The sequence below is a fragment of the Pyxicephalus adspersus genome, chromosome 4 (assembly GCF_032062135.1).
Source record: "Pyxicephalus adspersus chromosome 4, UCB_Pads_2.0, whole genome shotgun sequence".
Taxonomy (NCBI): Eukaryota; Metazoa; Chordata; class Amphibia; order Anura; family Pyxicephalidae; genus Pyxicephalus; species Pyxicephalus adspersus.
In genome coordinates this window covers 30,048,310-30,075,120 of record NC_092861.1, presented here as the reverse complement: position 1 = coordinate 30,075,120, position 26,811 = coordinate 30,048,310, and the positions used below count along the sequence as shown (strand labels likewise).

The window sequence follows — 26,811 nt, the reverse complement described above, 5'->3', positions numbered from 1 at the left end:
ACAAAAAAAAAAAAAAAAAAAATCAGAAATATGAACAATTGAACCTCCCCCTCTCTATATATCTCCAGACCTAAATAAAGTAGTCACAGTCCTAAGCCAAATATTAAGTAATAGGCAGCCTGCTTCGATCTTCAGAGCGCCATGCACCTCTTGAATATGTTAGTGGAATTCCATATTCAAACAAATATGAAATTTGAAAAAGTCAGTATTTGTGCGAGGCTAGGAATTCCCCGTGCATGCTCTGGCCTGAAGATAAGTTATCCAGGCAAAACTACATTTAGGCTACGTACACACGTGCAATGGTTCTCGTCTGATAATGGTTCAGAGCTGATATTGGACGAGAATCTTGCATGTGTACAGTGCTTGTTGTCCATCGTCCAAACGACCGTCTTGGTGGATCCACTGTGGACAACAAATGATCCTAATGCAAGTCAAGGGGAGAGAGCGCAATGGGGGTGCTCCGTCTCCCTCCCCCCTTTCATAGAGCAGAATGGTGCTGTATGTAGCTCTCGTTCATGCATTGTGCAGTCGTTGGAAGGGATTGTGAAAGTTTTTTCCAACAACAATTATTGCACGTGTGTACTTAGACTAAGACAACTGAGGGCTATCTGCAAGTGTACCTTACACCCAGAAGTTTAATTATTCCTTATGGCTCTATATGTGAAAGGCAGACAACAGTGCCAAGGTAGGAACAGGATTCTTAGGAAGCTTATTGCAGTGTTCTTTTTTATTTTTCAGGATTTATTAGGGCCAGTTAAGTAGTTTTGTAATTATTTGAGTAAATATACAATTCAACCATCCCATGCATCACAAAAATGATGAAATAACCGGAAACATGACTGAGCTAAATGAGCTTGTGCTGGAGTCTCTGAAACCAGAGTTCAGGTTCCATAACAGCTCTGCAACTAAACAGTCTCCATAGTGTGGGGTCCCCAGGGCCCATTTACACTCTGATAAAGTAACCTGGGGTAATGTGGTGCAATTCCTTCTAAATGGCATTTCAGTGCATCATCTCACGGGGCCTGATTTATGAAAGCTCTCCAAGGCAGGAGAGGATACCCTTTTATCAATGCAGCTGGGTGACCTGGCAAACCTGGGATTGATCTCTTCTAGGATTCAAAACATTTGCTAGCAAATAGAAATTCATTTTAGGTTTGCTGGATCACACAGGTTCAATGATAAAAGTGTATCCTCTCCTGCCTTGGAGAGCTTTAATAAATCAGGCCCAATGACCTTGCATTGCTGAAAATTTGGCATGCACCTATTTTGATGCATTAGGTAGCCCATTCAAGTGATATGGCTGCTTTAATGCTGAACACTTTAACACTGTGCAGCATAACACACATTATTGCCATGGGGTGCAACAGGGCAGAATCTGTCACATGGCACCCAGATCAAACATGTAAAGGAAGACAAACATTCTCTGCAATCTGATTGCCACACGCAATGACACAAAAGCAGCTTTTAGGGATCAACAAAGCCTCCAAGCTCCGTGAGAATGTTGGTGCAGAATTCTGATCCCTTTCTATCACACTTTGTACGCTTGGCACAAATCTTGGGTGAGGAACCTAATCAGATTTGTGAGACAACACAAATATATATATTAGGTGGGAGGACATTTTGGGGTAATCAGTATTCAGGAATTTATTTATATTGATCAGGTTTCCCTACCAGAATTACACATTTCACATAACAGCCTGATCCAGCCAGCCAACAAGCAGCAAAATGACACACTCAGCATTGTAGGGACACACCAAGGTCTGAATTATGGCAAGTGGGAGGCCTCTACTGTAGTCCATGTTGTGTGCTTTTCTTCTGTAACATTGCTGCAGCCTCCATTATTAGTATTACCAGGATTCAACACTTTCAGATGTGTCAGATTCCTGTATCCTCTGACATGTTTCACCTCTATGTACTGTAGAGATGTACAAACCATGGCTTCAGGAGTTGATCATGAACACTCCAGATTGTAAGCTCTTCGGGGCAGGGCCCTGTCCTCCTCCTGTGTCACTGTCTGTATCTGTCTGTCATTTGCAACCCCTATTTAATGTACAGTGCTCCATTATATGTTGGTGCTATATAAATCCTGTTTATCAATAATAATAATAACAACACCCTGATGAAGGCTAAACAAGCAGAATGTAGAAGACGTGCAATACCAGAGATATGAACAGAATCTTCTGCAGGAGAGTTATTATGATTATTTGGACAGATCTATCCTTCGGGTCACTGCCACAGTTCCCAGCCTTCATTCATCTATCTCTGTGGTGACCATATAATTCAATTTATAATAAAGGAAAACTGTAAAAACAGCATTTCTGACTTGGTTTTTAGAAGTACGGGTCTGAACTTATTTTATGAGCTTTACAAAAAGAACATACACACATGGCGACATGTCTCTTCACCATGTGTACACACACACACACATTGAGGTAAGGACATTAGATTGTAAGCTCTTTTGAGGGACAGCTAGTGACATGACTATGGACTTTGTACAGTGCTGCGTAATATGTTGGCGCTATATAAATACCGTGTAGTAATAATAATACACAGAGAAACAATAGTGCTAAACCACCCAATCTCAGCCTAATACATTACTTATTTGTCAAATCCAAATTTATGAGTAAATCCTATGCTTAGAAAGGGAATTTGTTTTGCAGTCTACACAAGGATTTCAGGTGACTAATGTTTCCCAAACCAAGGGCTGGCATCATGAAAAGTTAATATTAAAAAGGAATTAAACTGAAAAGTGAGTAAAAAAAAAAAAAAAAAACACCTTCGATTTCGCAGGGCAGTCCGATCACTCCGGGGGTGTCTTCAATCGGGTCCCGCGTCATCCTAGAGCTGGCGCTCGACATCTTATCCTCTTCTTCATCTTACGTCATCCGACCCAGGCGCAAGATGTGCATGCATGAGATCAGTAAATTTTTTTTTGTGCAAAAAAGCTCCTTCTGCGCATGCCCGTGGAGCGCCCAAGAGCCCCCGGGGATGCGTGAGGTAGGTATCCCGGGAGCCTTTGCCCTCCCATTCGTCTAGGCCAGGGGTGTCAAACTCAAATACACGGGGCCAAAATTAAAAACTTAGACAAAGTCGCGGGCCAACCTTGAAATTTATTGAAAAAAATGAGGAAATTTTTCCTTCTCATTAGATATAAACCCTTTTCATATGGAAACAAAGAGGTTTTGCTTCACATTGACTCTGGAACAAGCTTATATTAGAGAAAGAGGCATAACATTTTTTTAATTTTATTTTTTCTCTTTCTCTACTTTTAGCCATCTGAGTTAAATTTCAATGGTAACCTTTTTGCACAGGCTAACAATAATAATAACAATATTCTTCTATGAAAATCCAACCATTCAAGTCCATGCCTTGGAGTAACAAGGAAAAGTACAGCTGAGGGGGAGTGCTGGAAATGCCAGACGTGGCCAATGCGGAGCTAAATCTTATGAGTGGCCCGCCGCTGAAACTCGCTCTTCATTAAAATAGCGCTGCTACTAAAATTCCCAGCATTACTAGCGTCTATAAAACAGTCCAATGCGGGGCCACACATAGGCAGACAGCCGGCTGGTCTATAGACGTGAGTGATGGCGGGAATTGTAGTAGCGGCGATATTTCAATACAGCAGTGCGCCAGCTTCAGTTTATATTTAGGATTCCTTTGGGGGCCAAAAAAAAGGGCATTAGGGCCAGATGTGACACCTCAGGTCCAGGCGATCGAGAATTAGGGGGCAGTGATACACCCCTTTTTTTTTAAAAAACAAAAGGGTGTTGCACTTAAAAAAAAAACAAAAAAAAAACAAACAACAGAATTTTTACCTTACGTAAATGGGTCGTCTACTCTTTTCTGTAAAGTGAAAATTCTGAGTTTACGCTTTAATGCTACACTTGTGAGATGTAAGACACATTATACAGAATCATAACTGGAAATCATGTAAGTGAGGTGGAGTTCTTCTCTTCCACATACACTGTCCCTGGAAATCACATACAGATGACGATTTGCTGTGCATCCAAATACATTTACAAATCCTGGCACTGTCCCTGCAAACCATACAAAGTGATTGCCATGGCAAAGTCCTGCTTGATTAACAGAGAGATGTATAAATCCAGGAAATGAGGGACATTAGAACATAGAGCAAATCACAGAAGCCCCATAGCAATCAGTGCTTGTCTCCATGGCTCCTGCACTTACCTTGTCCTCAGCACTTCCACAGATCTCAGCTGCAGAGTTATACACGTGACAGCGCAGAATCGTGCTGCCCACATCCACCGCCACCACCAGGCGCTCCCGGTATCCGTTCTTGACAGATCCCATGCTCAGAACGACAGGCACCTCTTCAGCAGAGGCTGCTTACTTCACCAGGGCGGAGCCGCCCGCAATGGAACCATGTTTTCCAGGGGCGGAGTCGAGTAAGCGATTGCTTGGCAATGAGAGCGGCCATGTTTACTACTGGCAAGTGTAGCGCTTTGCTCGGAAGCCTCATATTTACTCAGGTCATTTCTAAAGTAAATAAATAGAGAAGTAAATAAAGTAAGTAAAGTAAATAGAGAGAACTTTCACCACTCCTAAACGATTTTAAGGACTTGAAAACTATCTACACCTAACCTGACAGGGTTTGCTTTCTTTCGAGGCTTGTCTAGGATTAGGGAGAATTTGGTCTTCAAGAAAATGGCGGCTGTAAGCGGACATGTATGTTGCTTCGTGGATTAGCTCTAGTGACGGGAAGTGAAGGTAATGAGGTGGAGAGATTTTGGCTCCTAGTGGAGTTTGGCGCCAGGTCTGTGAGGTACCGTGGGGTGACTTGTTGGGGGTCTGTGGTGGCAGAGCGGGGTCCCCGGCCCAGGTGAGATGATTTGGTGTCTGGCACACAGGGGGTGAGGACAGGGCAGACAATGGGTGATGCTGAGCGGGCTCTTATTGTGTGGACATGTACAGGCAAGTCTGTGACAGCTGAGGGAGGGCAATGTATGTACATGGGGCCCTATGTTACATGTCCAGCAGGTGATGGCACGATGGAGGATTCTTTGTTCCAGAAGGTGTTCTCATATATTTGCTGTTTGGTCCCATTACAAACATTCTTTTATTATATTTGCTCCACCTGTGAACCTCCAGGGTATCTTACAGCTCATTCCTCTGCTCTCCCCTTCATTATTATTATTAATAATAACCAGGTTTTATATAGTGCCGACATATTACACAGCGCTGTACATTAATATTCTGCAATATCAGTCATACATCTCTGTGTATGTGATGACATTTCTGTCAGGGCGGTGACCAGACCTGTTAGGGGGCGGCCTGTCAGAGGACTGGTCTTAGCTAGCACAGCTGTCAATGCTGAAGATTGGGCTACCTCCTTGGAGTAAGACATTTCTCTCAATGGCAAAGTAATCGTAAAATGTCACATATGGTATGAATGTAATAGAGTGGCGTTCTAATATTCTAGTCAACCCCTGGCTTTAAGCAATACAATTTAATGAAGAGAGAACAGAGAGGGTTTTGTATTCAACGTGATTCATATACAATATAAAGCAGAGTGTGAAAAACTATATGACAATTTTTGAGGGTTAATGAAATAGGAACTAAACTCAAATACGTCCAAAACAAACAAAAAAAAAATACGATTACCTTTAATCCTGCAGAGCAATCAATTAGTCTGGAGGTGTCTTCCATCTGGACCCGCGTCCTCCCGGCATCAGTCTTCGGGCTCCGCCATTTTCTCTTCTTCTGGGTTCTTCTTACTACTTCACCTGAGCCAGGCGCAAGAACGAGTGACGTAGTTGGGAAAAAACGCCTGAGATCGGCTTTTTTTTCCCCCCCTTTTGACGAATGCTCGAGGTGAGGTGCACCCAGGAGTCTCCCGTGACGTAGGTATCTCGGGAAGCTTTTCACTCCTATTCATTCTAGGCGATCGAGAATTAAGGGGGGAAGGGTGTTGCACTTAAAAAGAAACAAAACAAAATAAATCTTTACCTTACATAAATATTTGGGTTGTCTACCCTTTTATGTAAAGTGAAAATTCTGAGTTTAGGTACGCTTTAAACCCCCTAGCTTTTTGCATTAAAAGCATGCAGAGAAGGTTTTTTTGTTTTTTGCTTCAAACCTAGACAAGCAGTTCTGCTTATAAGAAGGAAAATAATGGATCCTGGTGGGTCAGATAGACACACCGGATCTTATTATTATACCCTATTGGGTCCTTAAACCGTACCTAAACTCAGAATTTTCACTTTACGTAAAAGAGTAGACAACCCTTTAATGTAAGGTAAAAATTATGTTTTTTTTTGTTTTTTTAAGTCCAACACACTTTTGAAAAAAAAAAGGTGCAGCACCGCCCCTTAAAGAATGAACACACAGAGCTTCCCAGGATACCTATGTCACACATCCCGGGAGGCTCTTGGGTGCTCTTCTGCGCATGCCCGAGCATACGCAGAAGAAGCCCTTTTGTCAAAAGGGGAAAAAATTGCCAATCTCGCTGCACATGCAATTTTTTCCCAAACTACATCACCCAATCTCGCGCCTGCATCGGGTGACTTAGGAAGAAGAACTCGGAAGAAGAGAAGAAGATGGCACCGGCCCGAAGACGGAAACCAGGACGACGCGATGAAAGAAACCTGGACGCGACCCATCAACTGCTCTGTGGGATTGAAGGTAAGTGTATTTTTTTTTTTTTGTTTTGAGTTTACTTCCTCTGTCTCAGGTCTTGACGCATTTCACCATGTTGGCTTCCTTAGTGGAGCTGGACACATAGATCAGGACTTGCAAGATTTTATGCCATTATAGGGAAAGAGACTCCTGAAGGTATTACAATAAAATATTGTTTTCTTAGGAGAGCACTTGTATGTTTTTAGGGCAGATCAATTCAGTCAAAGTCAAATTCAGAGAGTGAGGTAAACTCCAAGGAGATCTTCTAAGTGTGAGGAGAATGACATGAGGACTCGGGTCCCTAAGCAGTGGCGTTCCTCATTTCTCCCATGGCCCGATAAAACAAGCATTTGGACAAGAGGATTATATTTCTGAGGCAATATTTCTCTGACATGGAATTTTTGTTTCTGCTCCAGTTCAATAAATTTAGTAAATTCTGTTCTTGAAGTAAGTTCTGTCATTATAGGAACCAGAAACCTCATGTGCTGTATGCTGAGTGTTTTCAGATTGGCATTGCAAAATGATGTATGTGAGTATGTGTAGGTGAGAATCTGACGTGTGTGCAGTCGTTGCCTGGCATTGTTCAGGGCCGATTTAGGAATGACCGATCCGGAATGACTGCTATAAATGTGTACAGCGTTTATCTATCTGTCACCAGGAACGTTAATGAAATTCGTCCTAATCTCACAATAATGTATTATTTCTTTCTTTAATGTTCCCCTGTCATATGTCGGTTGTCATTGCTGGCCTTTGTTGCCTATTAGTAAAACTCGAAATTAACACACACACACAGCAAACACCTTATTTCTGTACTTGTTTCATATCCCTCATTACATATTAAAGTGGAACTATGCAAAAAAAAAAAAAGAAATCGTACTAACCTTAATTTTCACAGAGCCCCGTTTTCTCTGGAGCTTTCCTCAATTGGATCTGGTGCTGTCCTGCATTCCGGCTTTGTCCCAGTGCGGAGGAAACGTCGGGCGCTTCTTTCTTTTTCTGGCTATGTCACCTGATCTTGCGCTGCTCAGGTGTGTGGTCAGGTGATGTAGCCTGCTGTAAATGGGGGAAAAAAAGAGTGCCAATCTCACTGAGCATGCCGGAGTTTGTCATTTCCCCATTACAGGAAAAAGCTGGTCTTGGGCATGAGCAGAAGATTCAGCCAGAAGCCTCCTGGGATGTGTGAGTTGCCTGGGTATCCCAGGAGGCTCTGCACTCCCATTCTTCCTAAAGACCCTTTTTTAAAAATAAATTACCTTTTACCTTACATAAAAGGGTTTTCTATCCTTTTACTTTCAGTAAAAAATGTTGTTGATAAGTCGCCTTTAACACTAGAGCTATAGATTGACAGCCAGACAGGTTGCATCTTATGGGGAAGAGGTCAGGAGCATCAGTCTATGTATTTATTATTACATGAATCAGAAGTGATGTAACTGAGGTGTCTAGCCATAGTTTGGGATTATGTGGCTGCTGTTCTCATCCGGATCCAGTATTTCTGCACGATGACTTGTTAGATAGAGCTAGACGATGGATCTGGAATGCAGTTCATGGGTGATGGCTTAGTCAATGTGACTGAGCTTGGAATGGCTTTTAGAAGAAATCTTGGGTTCACATTGTTATTCTCATTAAAACCGTTCTACTTATACAAAATAGCTTGATGGTGTATGGGAGGCAAAAACCACCTCTGAAATAAACTTCCAAAGATCCCTGAATTGTTTTTAAATGCCCATGAAAGCATACTGCATTTGCTTTTAGGTACCTTTACACAGCAGTTGGCGCAGCCTGAGGGTTTAAGAAAAAATTATATATTTGTAGTTAAAGGGAAATAGTGTGTGTAATTGTGATACATAATAAAATATTGTGTAGGTGTTTATTGGGAGCAACTTGTAAGTATCAATCTTTTGATTTTCAGATGAAGAATTAAGTGTCAGGCCAGCATGCCAAAATCAGCCCATCCTCTGCCACGATCAGAATGCCTTTGTTCCATCTGCCGGGAGATTTTGTTGGAGCCTGTGACGCTGCCATGCAATCATACTTTGTGTCATCCCTGTTTCCAGATGACTGTAGAGAAGGCCAGTCTTTGCTGCCCCTTTTGTAGGCTGCGAGTTTCCTCCTGGGCTCGTCGCAATGCACGCTCAGGAACACTAATTAACCAGGAGCTTTGGGAGATTATCCAGCGTCAGTATCCAGAGGAGTGCAAACGCCGTGCTTCTGGACTGGACACGGAGGAAGATGATTTTGAGGATGGTGAGACTACTTACATTTAACATTTGGCTTTTCATTGCTAAGCTTGTTGCAGCCCAAAAGGAGGAACAATTGGAAAGAATCAAATGACTAATGCACTGAAAAGAGAATTTATTGCAATGAGGGCCTAGTCACATTTCTTTTTAAAATATTGAAAGGTTTACCAGTGCCCAACCCAGAATTTTTTTTAAGCTGGGTGAGAATAAAGTGTAGGTGGGTGGCAGCCCATGTATTGTGACCCAACTATTCAGTAACCACCAAAAACAGCTGGGTGACTACTGAAACGTGCCGGGCGGTGCGCCCAGCTAAAAGGGGCTGGGGATAACACTGGTTTACTACAGGGTTGCAAAAAGTCAGAACACTAGCAGCACTATGGTGGTAAAAAATATGTGTTTAAGATCTGTTATTCACTTTTGCTTGAAGTAGGAACAAATAAAATGGCATTAGTGCAATATGTTTGGTTTACAGGTTTGCACAAGTTTAAATGACATGCAACATTCCCAACCCTTTGATAGCTTATCGGATATACTTTATTCGATTGAATACTTATGCTCCTGAGCTGTTGGCGTATACCTGTTGTGGTAGAAATATTGGGGTGACACTGTTAAGCTTCTAAAAAGGATTTGCCAAGCTGAGTTTGGCTTCCGTACATCTAAATCATAAAGCTGAAACCAACATGCAGCAAATGTGTGTCAGAGAAATTCAGGATTTTTTTCTCTATAGTTGTCCAAGGTCAGGGACTTGGTGTAGTGAGCCCAAAGCATCTTGAGAGGCAGCTGGCATATTCAGGAGAGTTCAGCTATGGCACCCCCCAAATTTCTTATGATGTTTTTTTTTTTTTTTTTTTTTTTTTTCAAAAGGGTCTGTTCTAATCCTTGCACCTGAGATTTGAGAGGGCTCCTCTTCTCTTTGTATTACAAGTTTAAAACCTTAATAAATAAAATAATCTGATGTTTTGTTTTAGGCTTTACACCTTATCCAACTCCCCAACTATGCAAACCAGGAGAAATTAGGAAAGAATATGAAGCTGAAATAAGTAAGGTAAGAATTCCAGAATATTCTAGGTAGATAATGCAACAGTTTGTTTATGTTTAAATACTGCAATCATTCACTTGTTTGGAAACTAGAGAAGATGCCTTCTTTATTTTTGGACACCATCTCCAGCAGCAGGCATTAAGCATGATTTATGATGTCGGCAGTTTTTATTTCATGTCCCAACACATCCCTTCATAGTAGTTGCTACCTTCCAATCAGCTTATAACCAAAGAACGGTCTTTGTTGAGGCTCCATAAAATAAAAATAACACCATGGCCTTCAATGACTGGAGTTGGACATGGCTACTCTTTATAACATGTCTATGACCATAAGGAAAACCAGCACTACCATAAAGAATTAAACTGGTATCATTTGACCACTTCACAGTTCCATATAATTTAACTTGTACAGCAACATAATTAAACCCAATCACAAAAATGCAAACTTTTGCACTTTACTGGTCCTTAGATGTAGTGACTGCATTTGCTTTTTTTACTTTTTTATTTTCAGCTTGTGATCCTGCCATTAGAACACTTTTTGTCCTAAGTTGACAACACTCATTTAGTGCACTGCATCTGTGAAGGAACAGCCCTGTCACCTAAGAACAGGAATTGTCAGAACAACAGAACACTTCTTCATACCTTGGGAGAGGTTCTGTGGTTCTTACTTCTCTGGAAACAATGCCAACTGCTTCTTTTTAGTGTATTCTGTCTGTGCTGCGTTGTTAGCTGCTCACAAGGTTTCTGGCTGTATCAAAAAAAATCAGTTAACACTGTGCATGTATGTATACACTTAGTTTTGTAGAATTGACTTGTAAGTTTCTTTAGATTGAAGAGGAGCGGCTTAAGAGAGAAGATGAAGAGCGGAGGGCAAGTGAGGAATACATTCAGAAGCTTTTGGCAGAGGAGGAGACAGAACAGCGCTTGTCACTGGAACGCTCACAAAGGGATCTGGAAGAACAGATGAAAAAAGATGAAGAGCTGGCTTGGATGCTTAATAGTGATTTGGTAAATAAGGAGTAAATGATGTTTTCTTTTTCTTGGCCAATGTTTCATTTTTAAAGCGGTCACACCAAGGATCCAATTTGTTTGAAAAAATATAGAACATTAACCTTCCTGGCGGTATACATAATAGATATTTTTAAATGTAAAAGCAGTACATTTAAAAATACTTATTTTAAATTTCCCGCCTCTCAGCTGCACGGTCCTGGCTCACACACAGATGCACAGCTGGCATCTACTTCCCCTGGCCTCGCGTCGCCAACATTCACACGCCGGGGACGCAGATGCTGGCCGGGCATCGCCAGGTTACACAGATGACGGCCGGGCATCGCCAGGGAAAGAAGAGGCCGAGCACTGATGGAGGACGCCTTGGGCACTGCTTATCAGGTAAGCTTTTTAAACTCCCTGGCAATTCCACCCTGAGTGTGGCTCGGTTACCTCTTTTGGTACTGAAAATTAACCACAAACCACACTCAGGATTACCGCCAGGAAGGTTAAGGCCAGTTTCACACTGGCAGTAAGGTTGTGGTACTCTTTCTCATGTTGGGAACCATAGCCATATACCGGATGAATAGGAACTACCATGACCGGTACAAGGAGTATGAGTGGCAGCCTCATAGCGAATAAATAGGAGCCACAGTGAGTGGTGCTTAGTACTGCTCACTTCTGCCAGGTGTCACAAGCGAGTGACTGTTCAAGCGGCTGGCTGCCAGCCATAAGGAGCTGCAAAGAATCACATAATGTAGAGGCAGGTGTGAAAGATACATAGATGTATCATTTTTACATAAATCATTTTTAATAATAATTTTACTTACTAGTATGGCAACCTGGAGATGTTCTGTATACTGTTGGTGTATGTAATTACCCCAGAAATGTAATTTGTAACTTCCAGTCATTGGCTCATTTGCTTCCCCCCAAATTCTAAAACTTCTAAAAGGATTCATGTACTTCAGCTTTTCACATGACAACATTACATTTGGCCATGAGGTTAAGTCTCTAATGATAATAATCACTAAAAATAATTTTTTTTTTTATTTCCAGAACAAAACTGGAGTAATACTTTTAACTTTTTTTTTTTTGCTAGAATGAGTCCACTACATCTTCTGGCCATGTATCTCTAGTGGAGTCGCCTGTAATCCACAAGAAGACAGTCAGTACAAAGTCCTGTAAAAATGTAAAAAACAATCGAACACAGCCTGGAGACATTGAGAGGTAAGAAAGAAAGTGAACTACCCAGCTGCAGGAAACACAAGTAAACAAAAGTTTAAAGCTTTCCAACAGCTGCTGCCCCTCAGTGTATACCAAAGATGACCCAAATTTACACAACCCAAAACTTAAAAGAAAAACTGGATCCTCTTTTGGTCTCTTAAGTCTTTGGCTTTGCTTTATAAGTATTTGCACCATGACCATACCAAGGCCCTTGGTGGGGGTAATCAATATGTCTGATGTGTCTACTCTGTGTGAATTATAGTTGATGGATCAGGGTTTAGGAGAAAATAGTAAAGCTGATGGTTACCTCCCAAGACATTTATATGAGGCTGAGCACCAGTTTTTAAGTTTTAGATAAGTTCAAGAAAAGGTCTCCTACTTAGTTTTTTTGTTTTGTTTTGTTTTGTTTTTTTTTTTTTATTGGCAAGAAATTATGTTAGGGTTAGGGTTATGTTATGTGTTAGGAAGTCAATAATTCTGTTACAACAAGCAAATTTCATAATTTTACAGTAGCAGATCAGTTGCTGCGCACATTTGATTCTGTTGTACATTGAAGGTAACCTGCTCTGTTATCCTTTTATGTTTCAGGTTCTTGACACCTAAATCAGTGAAGATTCGTGGTACTGAAGGGTCTGGCTATGTCAGAAATGGGGATCTTCAGGTAAATGCGTTGATTTCAAACTAAATATTACAGCTTCTTATAAATTGTATTTTTTCAAGTCTAATGCTAGAAAGACTGCAGCTGAATGAAGTCAGAAATCCCACTATCTTTCCATTCTTCAGTAACAGATTCTTGTAGGTCTGTTAAGTGCACCTAGACTTTTGTTAACCAATTGTCAGTGATGGCTCCAACATGCCCCATTCACCACTATCACTTTCATGTCTGCCTACTATGATGGTGTATGGTGTATAATGCTAGATAATTGTGCTATTTGAAGTTTGTAGGGTTTGTTGGCTGCTTTAGCCTGCTTAATTTTAAAAATAGTTCCCCACAGCCCCTACACTGTATTTATATCTGTTATGACTAGCATGGAAGCGATGTCTGTGGTTATCATGCACACTTAGATGTAGATGTTTATGTGGACATCCCTGTGATCTGTAGTTTATGTATGCATGATCACAGAACAGGCAGAACACCAATTAGACTAGATTTTTATTTTAGTGCCTTAAAGGAGTCCTAAACTGAGCAAAATACTGGACTTACTATTGCTGATTTCTAAGAATGCTAATTGCATCGCTGTCTGCAATCATGCACATTAGAAAGTCATAGCAGACGGCATTGGAGACACTTCAGGTTTAAAAGACCACTGATGCTTTTTTAAGAGTAACTTTCACCTTCTAATGCTAGCACGTAGGGCTTCCTTGTTATCGCAAGAAAGGTAATATTAAAAAATACAATGAATTTAAAACAAAAAACTGTAAAAGAACCCTCACTAACCCATGCACAAATATACATATGTACGCGTATGTAACGATGATTGCACGACACACATCGGGTATTCCTGTGCACTCTGGAGTGGGATAAGTCATCTAGGTCCAATAATTTATGGTTAACTCTAAACCAGGTACCTGTTAAAGACTTTTTTTATTCAGTAAAAGCCAAACAATATTTGAACATTGAGTCATACATTTAGCAAAAATAGACAACATTCTCATTAAAGTATGCATATTACTAACAGGCAATATTTGAAATGACTGATCACTGAAAAATTTTCAATGTTATAGACAAAACAAAAAAAAAGAGAGGGATAGAAATAGATGGGGGGGGGGGACGGGGAGATAGGTATGGCATTACAGGCCTGACAGACTAAAGGCCAAGTACAGTATGATTGGAGTCATGGAACAACAAGTCCAATATCAGCTTCTTTATCAAAATATATCATCAGCGTTATCAGCCTTGCTTTGTACTGAAAGATACGCCTGAGTAGTGGTATATTGCATCCAATAAAACCAGGTTTTGCGCAATTTATCAGAACTCCCGTCACGGGTGGTAATAGGATCTTCCATCGTCATAATCTCGTTCACCCTTCTAAACCAGTGTGACAGGGTAGAAGGAGAAGACTGCTTCCATAGTGTAGGAATGCGGGCTTTAGCAGCATTTAAAAGATGTTTAAGCAAAGAGTTGTGGTATTTCTTCTTAGACCAGTCATTTAAATGCAGAATTGCCAGCTCAGGTCTTTTGCGTATATTCACCTCCTGTTAATTCCTCGATAACCAATGCCACCTGTGACCAAAAGGGGCCAATATAGAGCATTCCCAGAATATGTGCAGCAGACTACCAGCTTCAACTCCACAACGCCTGCAGCGATCATCTACCCCTGGATACATTTTAGCTAGCACTGTTGGTACTCTGTACCAGCGTGTGAGTAATTTATAATTAAATTCCTGATAAGAGTTGCTAAGTGCAGCCTTATGGCCCATGTACAAAAGGCGTTACCACTGTTCAGGGGAAAATATAGTATTACGGTCACATTCCCATATATTTAGAAACGGTAAGGATGAGGGGGTGAGGTCTGTCAGAAGCAGTTAATAAGCACTAGAGAGAGTTCCCCGAACGGGGCCCGTGGCCACGCACATTTACTCCACCTGTGACAGAGGACGCACAAAATTAGATGGTAGAGGGAGAGAACAGAGAAAATGATGCAATTGTAAACTACGCCATACATCTAACTTTGGAAGATCATGGTCAGCTGACAGGTCAGAGATATTCGTTCATTCTGTACCCCCCAAACAAAGGGGATGCCCTGAAAATTCCCTGTTCCCTCCAAGAACAGAACCTGGTGTCAGATAAACCATGTTGAAACCCTGGATGTCCCAAATAGAGGATGATGGTGAAGGGGGTAAGTACTCACTCCAGAGGTCTGGAAATGCTTCCGTACAATACGTAGAGTTGTCCCTATCAGAGGTAGTTTGAGAATAGTAAGAAGTGTATCTGGTGGGGACCATATGGCCTCTGCTAATGGGGTGCAAGAGTTCGCTTCCTCGAGTGCAACCCATGGTTTGTGACCACCATTCCTGCACCAATCTATCAAGCCCCCTATGTGTACCGCTTGTTGGTACAATAGAGGGTCGTGAAAAGCGATGCCTCCACCCAATTTAAGCAACCGTAGAATCTGTCGTCCAATACTTGGGTTGTCCCCTCCCCAGACAAAGCAGAGAAACTCCTGTCTAAATTTGTACAATACTTGTTGCAGAATATGAACCGGGAGTGTTTGGAGCAGATATAGCAGACGTGGCATAATGTTCATCTTCAATATGTTGCATCTACGGAACCAGGACAATGCTGCAAGTCTCTCCTCACCGTATTCAATAATGGTAGAAAATTCAGATTAACTACCAATGACAATTCTCTAGGGATCTTAGTTCCCAAATAAGTTATGGCAGACTTCGCCCATTTAAAGGGAAAATACGGTGTCATACAGTGTGATGGATAGAGCCTTTAGATTGATTTTATATTTAGATAACACTGAGTATCTACTAATCTCAGATAATAAGTTAGGCAGAGAAAGCCTAGGAGATCAAACAAAGAACAGGAAATCATCTGCATAGGCAGCTACTTCATGAACCTGATTTTGCACACAAATGCAGTGGATACTTGGGTTTCCCCTGATATGCCTCAAAAAGGTTCCAAAACCAGTAAAAATAGAAGGGGAGATGAGGGGGACACCCCTGACATGTGCCATTGCTAATGGAGAAAGTTCTGGACAGTAAGCCATTCACTTTGACCTGTGACGTTGGGGTGGAGTATAAGGACTCAATCCAAGTCACCAAGGTAGGTGCTAAGCCAATATACACCAAGGTAGATTTCAAAAATCCCCAATGAACTCGGTCAAAGGCTTTTTTGGCATCTGCCGCCAAGGCCTGTATCTTACGTGAATGGATTTAAATAATTAAATTTAGTGTTCTTACCGTATTGTCCCTAGCCTCTTGGCCAGGTAGGAAACCTCTCTGATCCGGGTGAATAGGAGTTTGGATCAATAGGGTCAGGCGTTTCGCCAGGATACTGCTGAAGAGTTTAAGGTCACAATTTAAAAGGGAAATTGGCCTATAACTACAACATGAGTTGGGGTCATTTTCAGGCTTTTAAGTATTAGAGAAATATGAGCTGCCAATGTTTCCCTGGGCAGCACCATGCCTTCAGTCCAAGCATTAAATGCCATTAGGTAGTGTTGAAAGAGTACAGAAAGGAATTTCTTATAATATGGTAAGGTTAGACCGTCAGGGCCAGGCGCTTTCCCAGTGGCTGCTTTAGTGATAGCCGAGGCCAATTCTTCTGCCGTGATCGGGGCTCCCAGGGACTCCACCAACTCCGGGGGGAAGGCGGGAAGTCCGGAGGAGTCAAGCTCTGATTAAATCTGCTTTTTCGGGGTCCGCACCCGTGGGAGCATCGCCGTCCAAATTATACAATTTGTCAAAAAATGACCTGAAGGTCTCCGCAATGTCTGAGGAGGTATGCACCATTCTGCCCGATAGGGAGCTCTTACTAGGAATATAGGTTTTCGCCCTTTTTTCCCTGAAGAGCTTGCGCTAAAGCCCTGCCACATATATTAGAATATTCGTAGTAAAATCTTACACTTTGGGAGCATAAATTTGGTTTTACACCGTAACTGAGCTCAGCCTCAATTTGCTCACGTACCTCCGGTGACTCCAATGAAGAGTCAGTCAGTCTCAAGGAGTAAGATTTCTGTTCAGTTGGCGATGCTTGCACAATTAGAGACCGGGGCATAATCTGAGATAGAAATTACACCAATATCTGAAGATATCACTTTCAGTATGGAGGAATGCTTAATGAAAAGAAGGTCAATTCTCGAATATGTTTTGTGCATGTGGGAATAAAAGGTAAAGTCCTTCTCGCCTGGGTGGGTGTAAGACACTAAATATCTACTAGTTGGTATGTATGTAGAAGGCGTTTAATCTTCCTTAAGGCAGCATCAAATATAGCCGATATGCACCACTTGTCACGTCTATTGACGTATTGGGAGCCTTTGCTAAGTTCTTCTATGACTCCTAATCAGAGAGTCCAAAAATACTGCCTGACCTGTATTGGGAAAGTAAACATTGACAAAAGTATAGGTATGAGAGTCAATTGACCCTTTATTCATAACATACCTGTCCTTAGGATCTGAGCAATAAGCTAGCAGAGACCAACAAACTGATTTAAAGTAAAATAGACACTCCTGGGTTTGGAGTCAGCAGAGGTACCATAATACCATTTGTCAAAATGGCCATCAGTCATTTCCTGCATGTTGCCCATATTTAAAGTGAGTTTCCTCTAAGATTGCCTACCTACACCTATAGAGCTCCGGCAATACTGGGGAATGCTTGATATAGGAGTTTAGCCCTTTTACATTGAGAAAAGTGATTTGTAATGGAATGGAAGGGGATAGTTGGGACACATGTCCTAAGTAATGTAGGACAGAAACAAGAAAACAATTAGAACAAAATACAAGATATTAAATCTTAAAAGCTCCAAAAAACATAAAAATCTTTCAAAGAAGGAGGAGCAGTCCTAATTGGGGAGGAGGTATGCCACAGAGACAAGCAAATGCTCGCCGACGGCTATAATATCCAAATATAGTATAAAAACCCGCTCCTGAGTAACAGATAACAAAACACAGGTTAAACAATACCCGCATCGTCCATATTTGCAAAATACCAATTGCACAAATTTAGAACCATTCCGCTGGAACAATCATGAGAATATATATACACATGGTATTATGTCCCAAGCCTGTGATGAAATTGTTTGTCAGAATCTCTCCGGGTCATCTCCTAGACAAACACAAGTTGATCCCAGCGAGATCCTTCTCCACTAGAGTCACCCAAGACAACAGTAGTCAACCATATACATGTAATTATCCTAGTAACAAACCGTACTCATCAACAGAGAGAACACCTTATAGCTTTGCACTGGAATGCAATAAAGACCTATCAAGGATCTGCCTCATTAGGTCCAGCCTGTGGACGAAGCAATGGATCTGTACGACCTGTCCGCTGTCTGACTTGGGTGCTTCTTGGTCTTGTGCTCCTTGTTAATGTCAAAGGGTCCTCAATTGGCATTGCTAACCAGTCTGGAATTTCAATCGGAGGCAGTTGTAGAAACTCAAATAGAGCTGGAAGCTGTGAGTGCCTATGTAAAGCAAAGATAGTCATTCCTAGTGATCAACAAGTGGGATGGGTAACCCCATCTGTAGGTGGCCTGTGCTGTGTGAATAACACAGCTGCTGAAGACACAGGTAGTAGCATTGAAGTGAGAGGGCACGGGTCCACACTGCAGTGGGGCTCAGAGGAGGTTGCAGGAAAGTCAGCTGAGGCATCATGATCAGATTCAGCGTCCCTGCGTGTAGAGACACGTTGCAACGCCATCTTGGATCTCGCAGCAGCTGCAGGGGAGTCCACAGCCGGCGTGAAAGACTGCCTAAGACTGCGTTTTTCTTTTTTGAGACCTGGAGGCTCCAGGTGTTTTCTGCTTCGTAGCGGAGTGACCAGACTGAGTAGGAGCCGCTGGCTGCAGGGAGCTCACAAAAAAATGTGCTCAATCCTCCATAGCGTGACCACGCCCCCTGTTAAAGACATTAAAAACTTATGGTTGCCAACAAACTATTAGGTTTTTTTTTTTTATTTTTTTTTTTTAGGAATTATTTGAGCCTTTTTATGTCCTGATGTGTTTTGGTATCTATCTACTTGAAACAATCTCTGTTTACAAAAATTGAGTTCTATTGTGTGCCCTAAAATTAGATCTACTTTTTATTAAAAATAAAGATTTGAAGTATTGGGTAACATTAGAACTACACTCAACTACCATATCATTATTCTACATGCTTTCAGAAAATGTTTTCTGGGTTTTGGGTAAACTTTTCAGGTTTAAAATGTGCAGAAAATTGGGAAGTAAATTCTGTGTGAGTGAAAGAGTTAAAACAAACGTTTGAAACTTAACATCTGATATTACATATATTGCTCAGGAAAGCTATCTTCTTTTTTTTCACTGCTCAGTGAATGAGGAAAGTCATATTGGCAGGGTGCAGGTGGGTTGGGGCTTATCCCACAAATGAGCTCTTACATTGTTATTAGGGTAAAAGTGCTGACGTGTTCCTGAAAGTGATTGTAATAATAATGAGCCATGTAATATAGGGGCACCTCATGGACCAACTGGAGCGATAATACAAGTGCTAGCATACACTGCAAGGCCGCCTACATATAAAATATCATTGCTTTATCAATGTTGCGGCTGTAGCACCCTTAACCTTGTCCTAAAGTTCAACAAATGGCCTATGTGTGCCATAAAGTAACTCGCCTTACTCCTCCCCATTCATCTAGGCCACATGCTATACTACTTTAACTCTGCACTGCCACTCAACAGTAAAACATGGGAGGGTCAGTGACTGACAGAGGCTTTTAAGTAGTTAAACTGTAGTACCAATTTGCTTCAGAAAGGGCGAAGCTTACCTTTTTTTTTTTTTTTTTTAACTTTATGTGCATATATTCCAACACTATTGAGGATTATAGGTTGTAGTATCAGTATCTGAAAGTTCACTTACTGGACAGTTCATACACGTATTTAATGTTTTTTTGTTTTTTTAATAAGTTCTATTTCTATTTTTATAGCATCAATATTCCTTTTACAACCTTTGCATTCAGTCTAATATATGTATAGGCAGATTGCTAATTTCTGTATTTATTATATTTACAGCACATAATTATGGGCGCTGAACATTTTTCAGCTTTACAAGATGAATTGGATGATGATGGAATGCCCACACTCTCCCCTCAGTCATATGTTTTGCCTAATCAAAGTTCTCTGGAAGAATCAGATTCAGAACAACTACCTGGTCTAACTAAATACTCTCCTATCAGAAATGCATTACTGATAAAAGAATCGTCTGAAAATAAAATCCTGGGACAAACCATAACAAATGATTCTTGCTTAGCTATGACTACTTTGCAGTTCTCTCCTCCCAGGTGTTCTAACTCTCTGGACTTTAGTAGGAGATGGCACAACCCACAATTACTTGACGTAACCAGTATACCTGAGCTGCAGAATAAACAATCACCTAAAAGAACTCTTGAATTCTTTGGAAATCCACCAAGTGAAAAAAGGCCTTGTCTCGATAACTGCATAACTCCTGAATCTCACACAAACAGGTTAAAGGAACTGGAAGAGACACTGCATGAGAGAAAACTGCAGGAGGAACAGGACCGGCTTATGGCTCTTAGGCTTCAGAAGCTCTTGGATAAGGAGTTGAAACAAGTCAGCAGACTGAAGGGTTCTCCAGATGAGTACAAGCTGCGGCCTAAAAGAACCGCTGCACAGCAGGAGCCATTGCAATCTACACCTCTAAAAAGAGCTGATTTAAAGCAAAGTATGGATCAAAGCAGTTCTAAGAGCTCTGAAAGTGGGGAATCATCTGATGAGAATAAAAAACCTGCTCCGAAAAAGCACTTGCAGTCCCTCCCACGTAGAAGTAGGACAAGAAAAGCGTCTGAACATTGCTCATCACCTAATGGGGTAAAAATCTTGAAGCCAAGTAACAAACAGCAAAACATACTGGACATGTTTCAAAGATCTGCCAGAAAGTAACTTGAATAAAAGAACTGTTTGTCTTCTTTAAGAGAACCTGTTGCCAAGCAATTTGTTTTAAAAACGTTTCAATTAATGTATGCATTTATCTGTAAAAGGTTTCCTTTATTTGGATAGTCAAAAGCCATCGCTGTAGATGTGAGGTCAGTGAGCTATTACTCTATAGTATTCTCTTTGCTACTCCCACAGCAGCTACAGAAAAGGTTGTGAAGGGAGGGGGAGGAGGTGCCAGTACACACATACAGTAATTACATACTTTAAGCAAGAAAGGCCTATGATCTGCAAGAAGAGAGGAGGCTCAACTACAGGAATGACCCTTCTGAAGCAGTCACATTTGCTAGCAAGCTCTGAGGCACATTTGCAGGTCATTTAAATTGTTTATGGAAATCATAAAAAATCTAAACAGTAGGCATTTACAATACTTAAGTTAGTTAAAAGGGACTCTTTAAAAAAAGGCTTATAGCTTTGGGAGTAGACTATGGTATTTTTTGGAAGAACATTGTTCACAGTTCATTAAAGCACTTCAGTAAAGGAATGCCCCCCTTTCCCCACACACCAAAACAAAAACAAAAAAAGTGTGCAGGGAGAACATTGTGCCTGTGGCAGACATGCTGGAAATCCCTCAAGAATGCATGTAAGCCCATTGCTATATTTTGAGTTCTCGAATGTCACCTGTGCCACCCAGAAGCATTTGAGACCTATACCATATTTTCTTTTAAAAAAAGCCTTAAGTTCCTCAAAGTACTATTATTTTTTAGGCAAAACTAAACTGGTTTCGTAGTGCAGGTAACCTTTTGTTGCTGTCATGTCCTCAAAAAATAATTTGTATATACATATACATAATTTTTCCCCAAATGCTTTATTTTTGAGTTATGTAACCTAATTCTGCTGTGTATGTACAGAACTGTAAAAAGAATTTTTTTGGTTGTTTTTGGTTATGTTAAGGCCTGGTATAAACAATTTTTATTAGACTACTGTATTCTGATTCATGATTTACATATATGCAGTCTTCGGCTTTAGGGAAACAGGCAATGAAATGCTATTTGTTTCAGTCCTCTACAGACACTTTCTTCTCCCCAGATTGCTCTATTATTTTGGCTCCTGTAGTGTTGTTGGCTTGGCAGACACATAAACCGTTCACAGTTGCTGCATTGTGATGTATTGGAAAAGGAAATACCACTAAGGTTTTCTTTTGGCGGAAGCCAAAAGCTATCTGAAGGTTATAACACCAACATATATTTGATCCCTGCCATAAACACGTATCTGTATTGTGATGCATGTGCAACAATCTGAGCATCCTTGCAATATGTGATGGCTAGATGATTGGGTCTTTATTATTGATTTATAGGTTCTGTATTTCTAAAGCACCAACATATTAAGCAGTGCTGTAAATTAAATAGAGGTTTCAGATGACGGACAACACAGAAGAGTACCCTGCCCCAAAACACAGTCTTCATAAAGGCAAGTCCTGTGGGTTGTTCGGTCTGCAGTAATTGGTATCACCTATCAAGAGACCTTCTGTGCACAAGTGACAAGACCCTGGTCTGAAATACATAATGCTGGCCATAAGAGAAAGATGATGGAACACAGTGCAGAGCAGCTTGTACTGTAACTGCAGACTGATCATGGTTTCCACCCTAACCCATTTACCGCCATAAGTGTCTATAACGGGCATCTAACCTTTACAACCAGACGATGGAGCAGTACAAGGTGGCCTAGTCTGATGAGTCGCTTTCAATTTTTTTTATATTTTACCATATCACTGCAGTGTCATGTGCGTTGTCTTACCTGAGGTAAGAGATGGTAGCAGAATGCACTATAAAAAGGCAAGCTGATGGAGACGTGACATTGTGACCTATACTGAGAGTATCGAATGGTTGTTTAACTCATAAAGAATGTAAATTGCCTGGATGTAAGGCTGATCCTTTGGCCTGGTAGTTTCAATAACGCATCTGAAACAAGTTGTGCTGTATTTAGCTGAACATTTAAACCATATACCAACATAACTCATCTTTAGGTTTGTAATTCAGAAAGCAATTTAAAAAGTCAGAGAATTAAAATATCAAATAGAAAAGCAGAATATAGTTATAACCAGATAAGCAATGACATTTTATATATTCTCAGAATAGGTCCACATGATCTAGCAGGATCTCCTTGATAATACAAGACCTCCTCAAAGGACCTGTGAAGTCCATGCCTCGATGGGTCAGAACTATTTTAGTGCCACAAGAGGGACTTGCAAACTATAAGGGAGGTGCTGGCTGTCCGTGTAAAAAATAAGCCTAATCTGCAGTGGGCTAGAACTGGATGCAAATTGTTATTTATTTATTTATGCCAAACCTTAAAATAAAGACAATTGGCTCTTTTTATTGACTTTCTTAGCCCTTTATCTGTAAAGTTCACTATTCGCCGAAGATATTTGCAATATGGCTAATAACATTTTTGACGCTGTGTACGCATTAATTTCCAGGTTTGCACTAGGAATATACAACTAAACTTGTTCCTAATTCTCAAATGTTTCTGTATTTGCAATCCTTTTTGTACACTGTGCTTGCGCATCTGTGCAACTACAGTCAGACAGGTAAGTTGATTTTATTTCAGTAGAGATCGCATCTGTCCCTGTTGCCATAAGGAAACTGTCTGCTCACAGCTTATTTTTTTGACTTTAGTTCTGCTATAGAGTTGTGACCATTACTTTTGTCTTTACTATCCACCATCTTTGCTTGGTGACTGATAAACCTCATTATTTATTAAAATAGAGATAAAATTTGTATTGTATTTGTATTTATCCTTTTATTGATCTCCTCTTTATGTTTGTTACTATACATTGGGGATAATGATGGAAAGATGGAGACATAATCCTGCCCCTGTACAAAGCATTGGTCAGACCACATCTGGAATATGCAGTCCAATTTTGAGCACTAGTTTACCAAAAGAACATTGTTGAATTGGAGAGAGTGCAGAGAAGGACAGCTAAATTAATAAAAGGAATGGAGGAGCTCAGCTATGAGGAGAGATTAGCTGAACTGAATCTATTCTCCCTTGAGAAGAGTTGTATAAGGGGGGAAATGATCACCCTGTGTAAATATATAAATGGTCCATATAGAGAACTCTCTTCCCCATTATTCAGTTTGAGATCATTACAAACAACAAGAGGGCACTCTTTGTGTCTGGAGGAAAAGAAGTTTAAGCTCCGGATAAGGAAGGGATTCTTCACTGTAAGGTCTGTGAAAATGTGGAATCAGCTCCCTTAGGAAGTAGTTTCAGCAACTATTATAGATTGCTTTAGGAAAAAGCTGGATGGTTTCTGGAAGCACAGAATATAGCGGGGTATTAAGGCTTTAAAGTAAAGATAACAGAGACTGCTGATCCAGGGAACATCCGATTGCTTCATGGATCCGGGAAGGAATTTTTTTCCCTGTTGAAGCAAGTTGTACCAGGGTTTTTTTCACCTTCCTCTGGACCAACTATATCTTATAAGGTTATATATTTTGGATATGATTATTTCCCTGGTGGTTGAACTTGATAGACTTATGTCTTTTTTGAACCTAACCTACTATGTAGTTATACATTCCCATACTGTGACATAAACATTATTACAAAGAGAAGGTAGTGACCTAAAACTACCTATTGGGAAAATAGAATGGCTGGATTAACATACAGACAGTGCCCCGTTTGTATCAATGGCCAGTCTTATTCTATGTGTTGAGTAGCTGATTGTGAGCTAAACTCTGCTTTAATAGGCTGCCCTCTTACCACATTTGTACCATACTCCACATCTGGCTACTTTTCTAGGTGACATTTACAGAAGTCTGAACCTTCTTCCTCCCCATTCTTATTTTGTCACCTAAGAAAGCAAGCCCTTTTCCCCCACTACAGTTGAATAGTAACCAATAAATTATTATTAATATACAGTATTTTTATAGCAAAGTCTAAAGTCATGTCACTAACTGTCCCTCAAAGGGGCTCACAATCTAATGCCCTTACCTCAATGAAATTAAATAAAATACCATATTAGTTTTAAATAATTTTAAATAGCCAGAGATCAATTGGCATTTAATTGTTACCATCACAATGTAGCTTTGTGTACACAGAAAAGGTTTGATTAAAATAAAATATATTTACATGTCACAAGCAGTCTTATTGGCTGTATTTTAATATATTTGGTGTATAGGTGTGATATATATTTTAGGTGATTGTGTTCCAACCAGAGTAATGATTTCTTAACAAATGCTCTTTCTTTTCAGTAAATTTATATCGAGTTTAAAAAAAAAAATAAAAAAGCATAAAACAAATGAAAACATGAATAACAGTTTACACAATGTATAAAAATAAGGAGGGTGAAAAATAGTGTTCTACCCATGGGGACCAGACTTGATCAAACTTGGACATGGTGCTCTTAACAATTTTTTAATAAATACATTATTATTTTATGGAACTCAAGTGTTTAATACAAATGCCACTTGTTTTTTTAAATAGACATATTTTGCATCTGACTTGTGTCTGCATGTATTGTGGCTTTCATTAGCCACTGAGCATGGAACTTGGTAGAGTAGTTCGGAATTTTGCCAAGCAGTACTGGGATCGCAGGCTTCCTGGTTTTTAGTTTCCTTGAACAGAACTTCTCACAGGTTTATTACCTTCCACCAATACTAGACTGAGTCTGCATTTTATCCATAGCAGTGGCATAATTACATGAGAACAGAACCTAATATAAACTAGGCAGAGTTGTTGATGCAGGATTTGTTGTTATAAAAAACAGATAGGAGGCCTGTAATCATGATCTGAAGTGCCACATCACTGAAAGTTGCACTTGATGCTCTGTTCATAATACTAAGGTACTACAAGCTGTACAAAAATAAAATAATGTAGGTACAGGGCTGCCCTTGATATTGGTTTCCCTTACAATGCATACCTCTGTGGATCTACCATGTTAGCCCCAATACAGGTTCTCTTTGGGTTATTAGCTTAGAACACACATATAGGTAATAGTGAGGTCGGAACTACAGCTGCATCCATATTCCATATCCATTCCTTGGAAAGTATGGAAGCCAATAATTCATTTGAAATCTAAACAATAACAATTTTCATTGTCTCTCAAAAAATGTTTTAAGGACCGATGCATCTGAGTGTCAAGGGAAAATTTTGCTTTGTATAATGCTCTGTTGTGCTGTTTAATCTGTTCATTGAATAAATCCTGGCTGGACTAAAAGTACTGCCATTGGGTGTTAGTCACACAAGCTGAGCCTCCTTCCCCCTTAAAAATTCCCCTTTTGATGTGTACATATTCTAGAGCCTTAATATGACAATTGTTCCTTGATCAGATAATAAAAGGTGGTAATGTTGGGGTGTAAGAGGGTACATACAAAAAAAATAAATAAATTAGGGATAAATCCTTAATTCCTCCAGCCAATACTAAAAAAGCTGTTTTTGGAGAGTTTTATTGCCTTGTGACTTCCAGCTTTGGATAGTCTCGTTCATGCTCGAGAACTTCTGCTGGGTTTGATTTTCCCCAAATTTGAGAGTGTGGGTTAACGTTACCAGAGAGATGAAAGAAAGACTCGTCACTGAACCGTATGTTTTCCAAGAGCTGAGGGTCATTTTGGTAATGGTGTAGGAGTGATTCACACATTTCCACACAAGTATTATAATCTTCCACTTGAGGTTTTCGAACAACCTGAAGTCTGTACAGGTCATCAGGAGATTGAGATTTGGCAGAAGGTTTTTACCCCCCAAAAAACTTTTTCCTTTCTTCTGGTGCCATTTTGTTTTTTATCTACATATCATGCATGGGCCTTGCATGGTGAAACCTGGCACTACGAACGGTCCTGGATATTAGACAATGTAACAAAATCAGTGGCTTAGAAGAATCACCATGGACCTGGAAACCTATCATGTAGTTTGCAGTGAAAATGGTGGCTTTGGAGGATGCAGCGATGAAAGGGTCCTGGATGTGTCATCACTGCAGATCACCTACAAAATAGTAATTGTGTTCTATAATCTGCAAGTATAGCAATAGCTCCAAGTTGCAACAGCTCACCCCCATCAATGTGGGTTTATTGTAAAATATAATGAGCATGAAAATGAGGAGGAATGTAAAATTGCGCAGCT

General features: G+C 40.4%; 2 protein-coding genes across 4 annotated transcripts in view; one reads left to right on the top strand and one right to left on the bottom strand.

The window, feature by feature from the left end:
- The window catches only part of GK5 (glycerol kinase 5), a 28,104-nt gene extending 23,678 nt beyond the window's left edge, over positions 1–4,426 (bottom strand). The window contains exon 1 of one of the 2 annotated variants that reach the window (XM_072407661.1): positions 4,189–4,426. In XM_072407661.1, the coding sequence (XP_072263762.1) occupies positions 4,189–4,311 (123 nt within the window). In that variant the 5' untranslated portion in view covers positions 4,312–4,426. The remainder of the gene's footprint in view (positions 1–4,188) is intronic. The other variant, XM_072407660.1, reaches the window with a different exon arrangement.
- A 309-nt stretch (positions 4,427–4,735) lies between these two features.
- RNF168 (ring finger protein 168) lies at positions 4,736–21,671 on the top strand. Of its 2 annotated transcripts, none has more exons than XM_072407658.1 (7): positions 4,736–4,840; positions 8,546–8,880; positions 9,842–9,918; positions 10,740–10,919; positions 11,998–12,125; positions 12,711–12,783; positions 19,813–21,671. In XM_072407658.1, the coding sequence occupies exons 2-7, from the start codon at positions 8,571–8,573 to the stop codon at positions 20,698–20,700; spliced, it is 1,656 nt and encodes a 551-aa protein (XP_072263759.1). In that variant the 5' UTR covers positions 4,736–4,840; positions 8,546–8,570; the 3' UTR covers positions 20,701–21,671. The 2 variants fall into 2 exon arrangements, with proteins under 2 accessions (XP_072263759.1, XP_072263760.1); XM_072407659.1 differs by having other exon boundaries at positions 4,744–4,783.
- Positions 21,672–26,811: the final 5,140 nt, after the last annotated feature.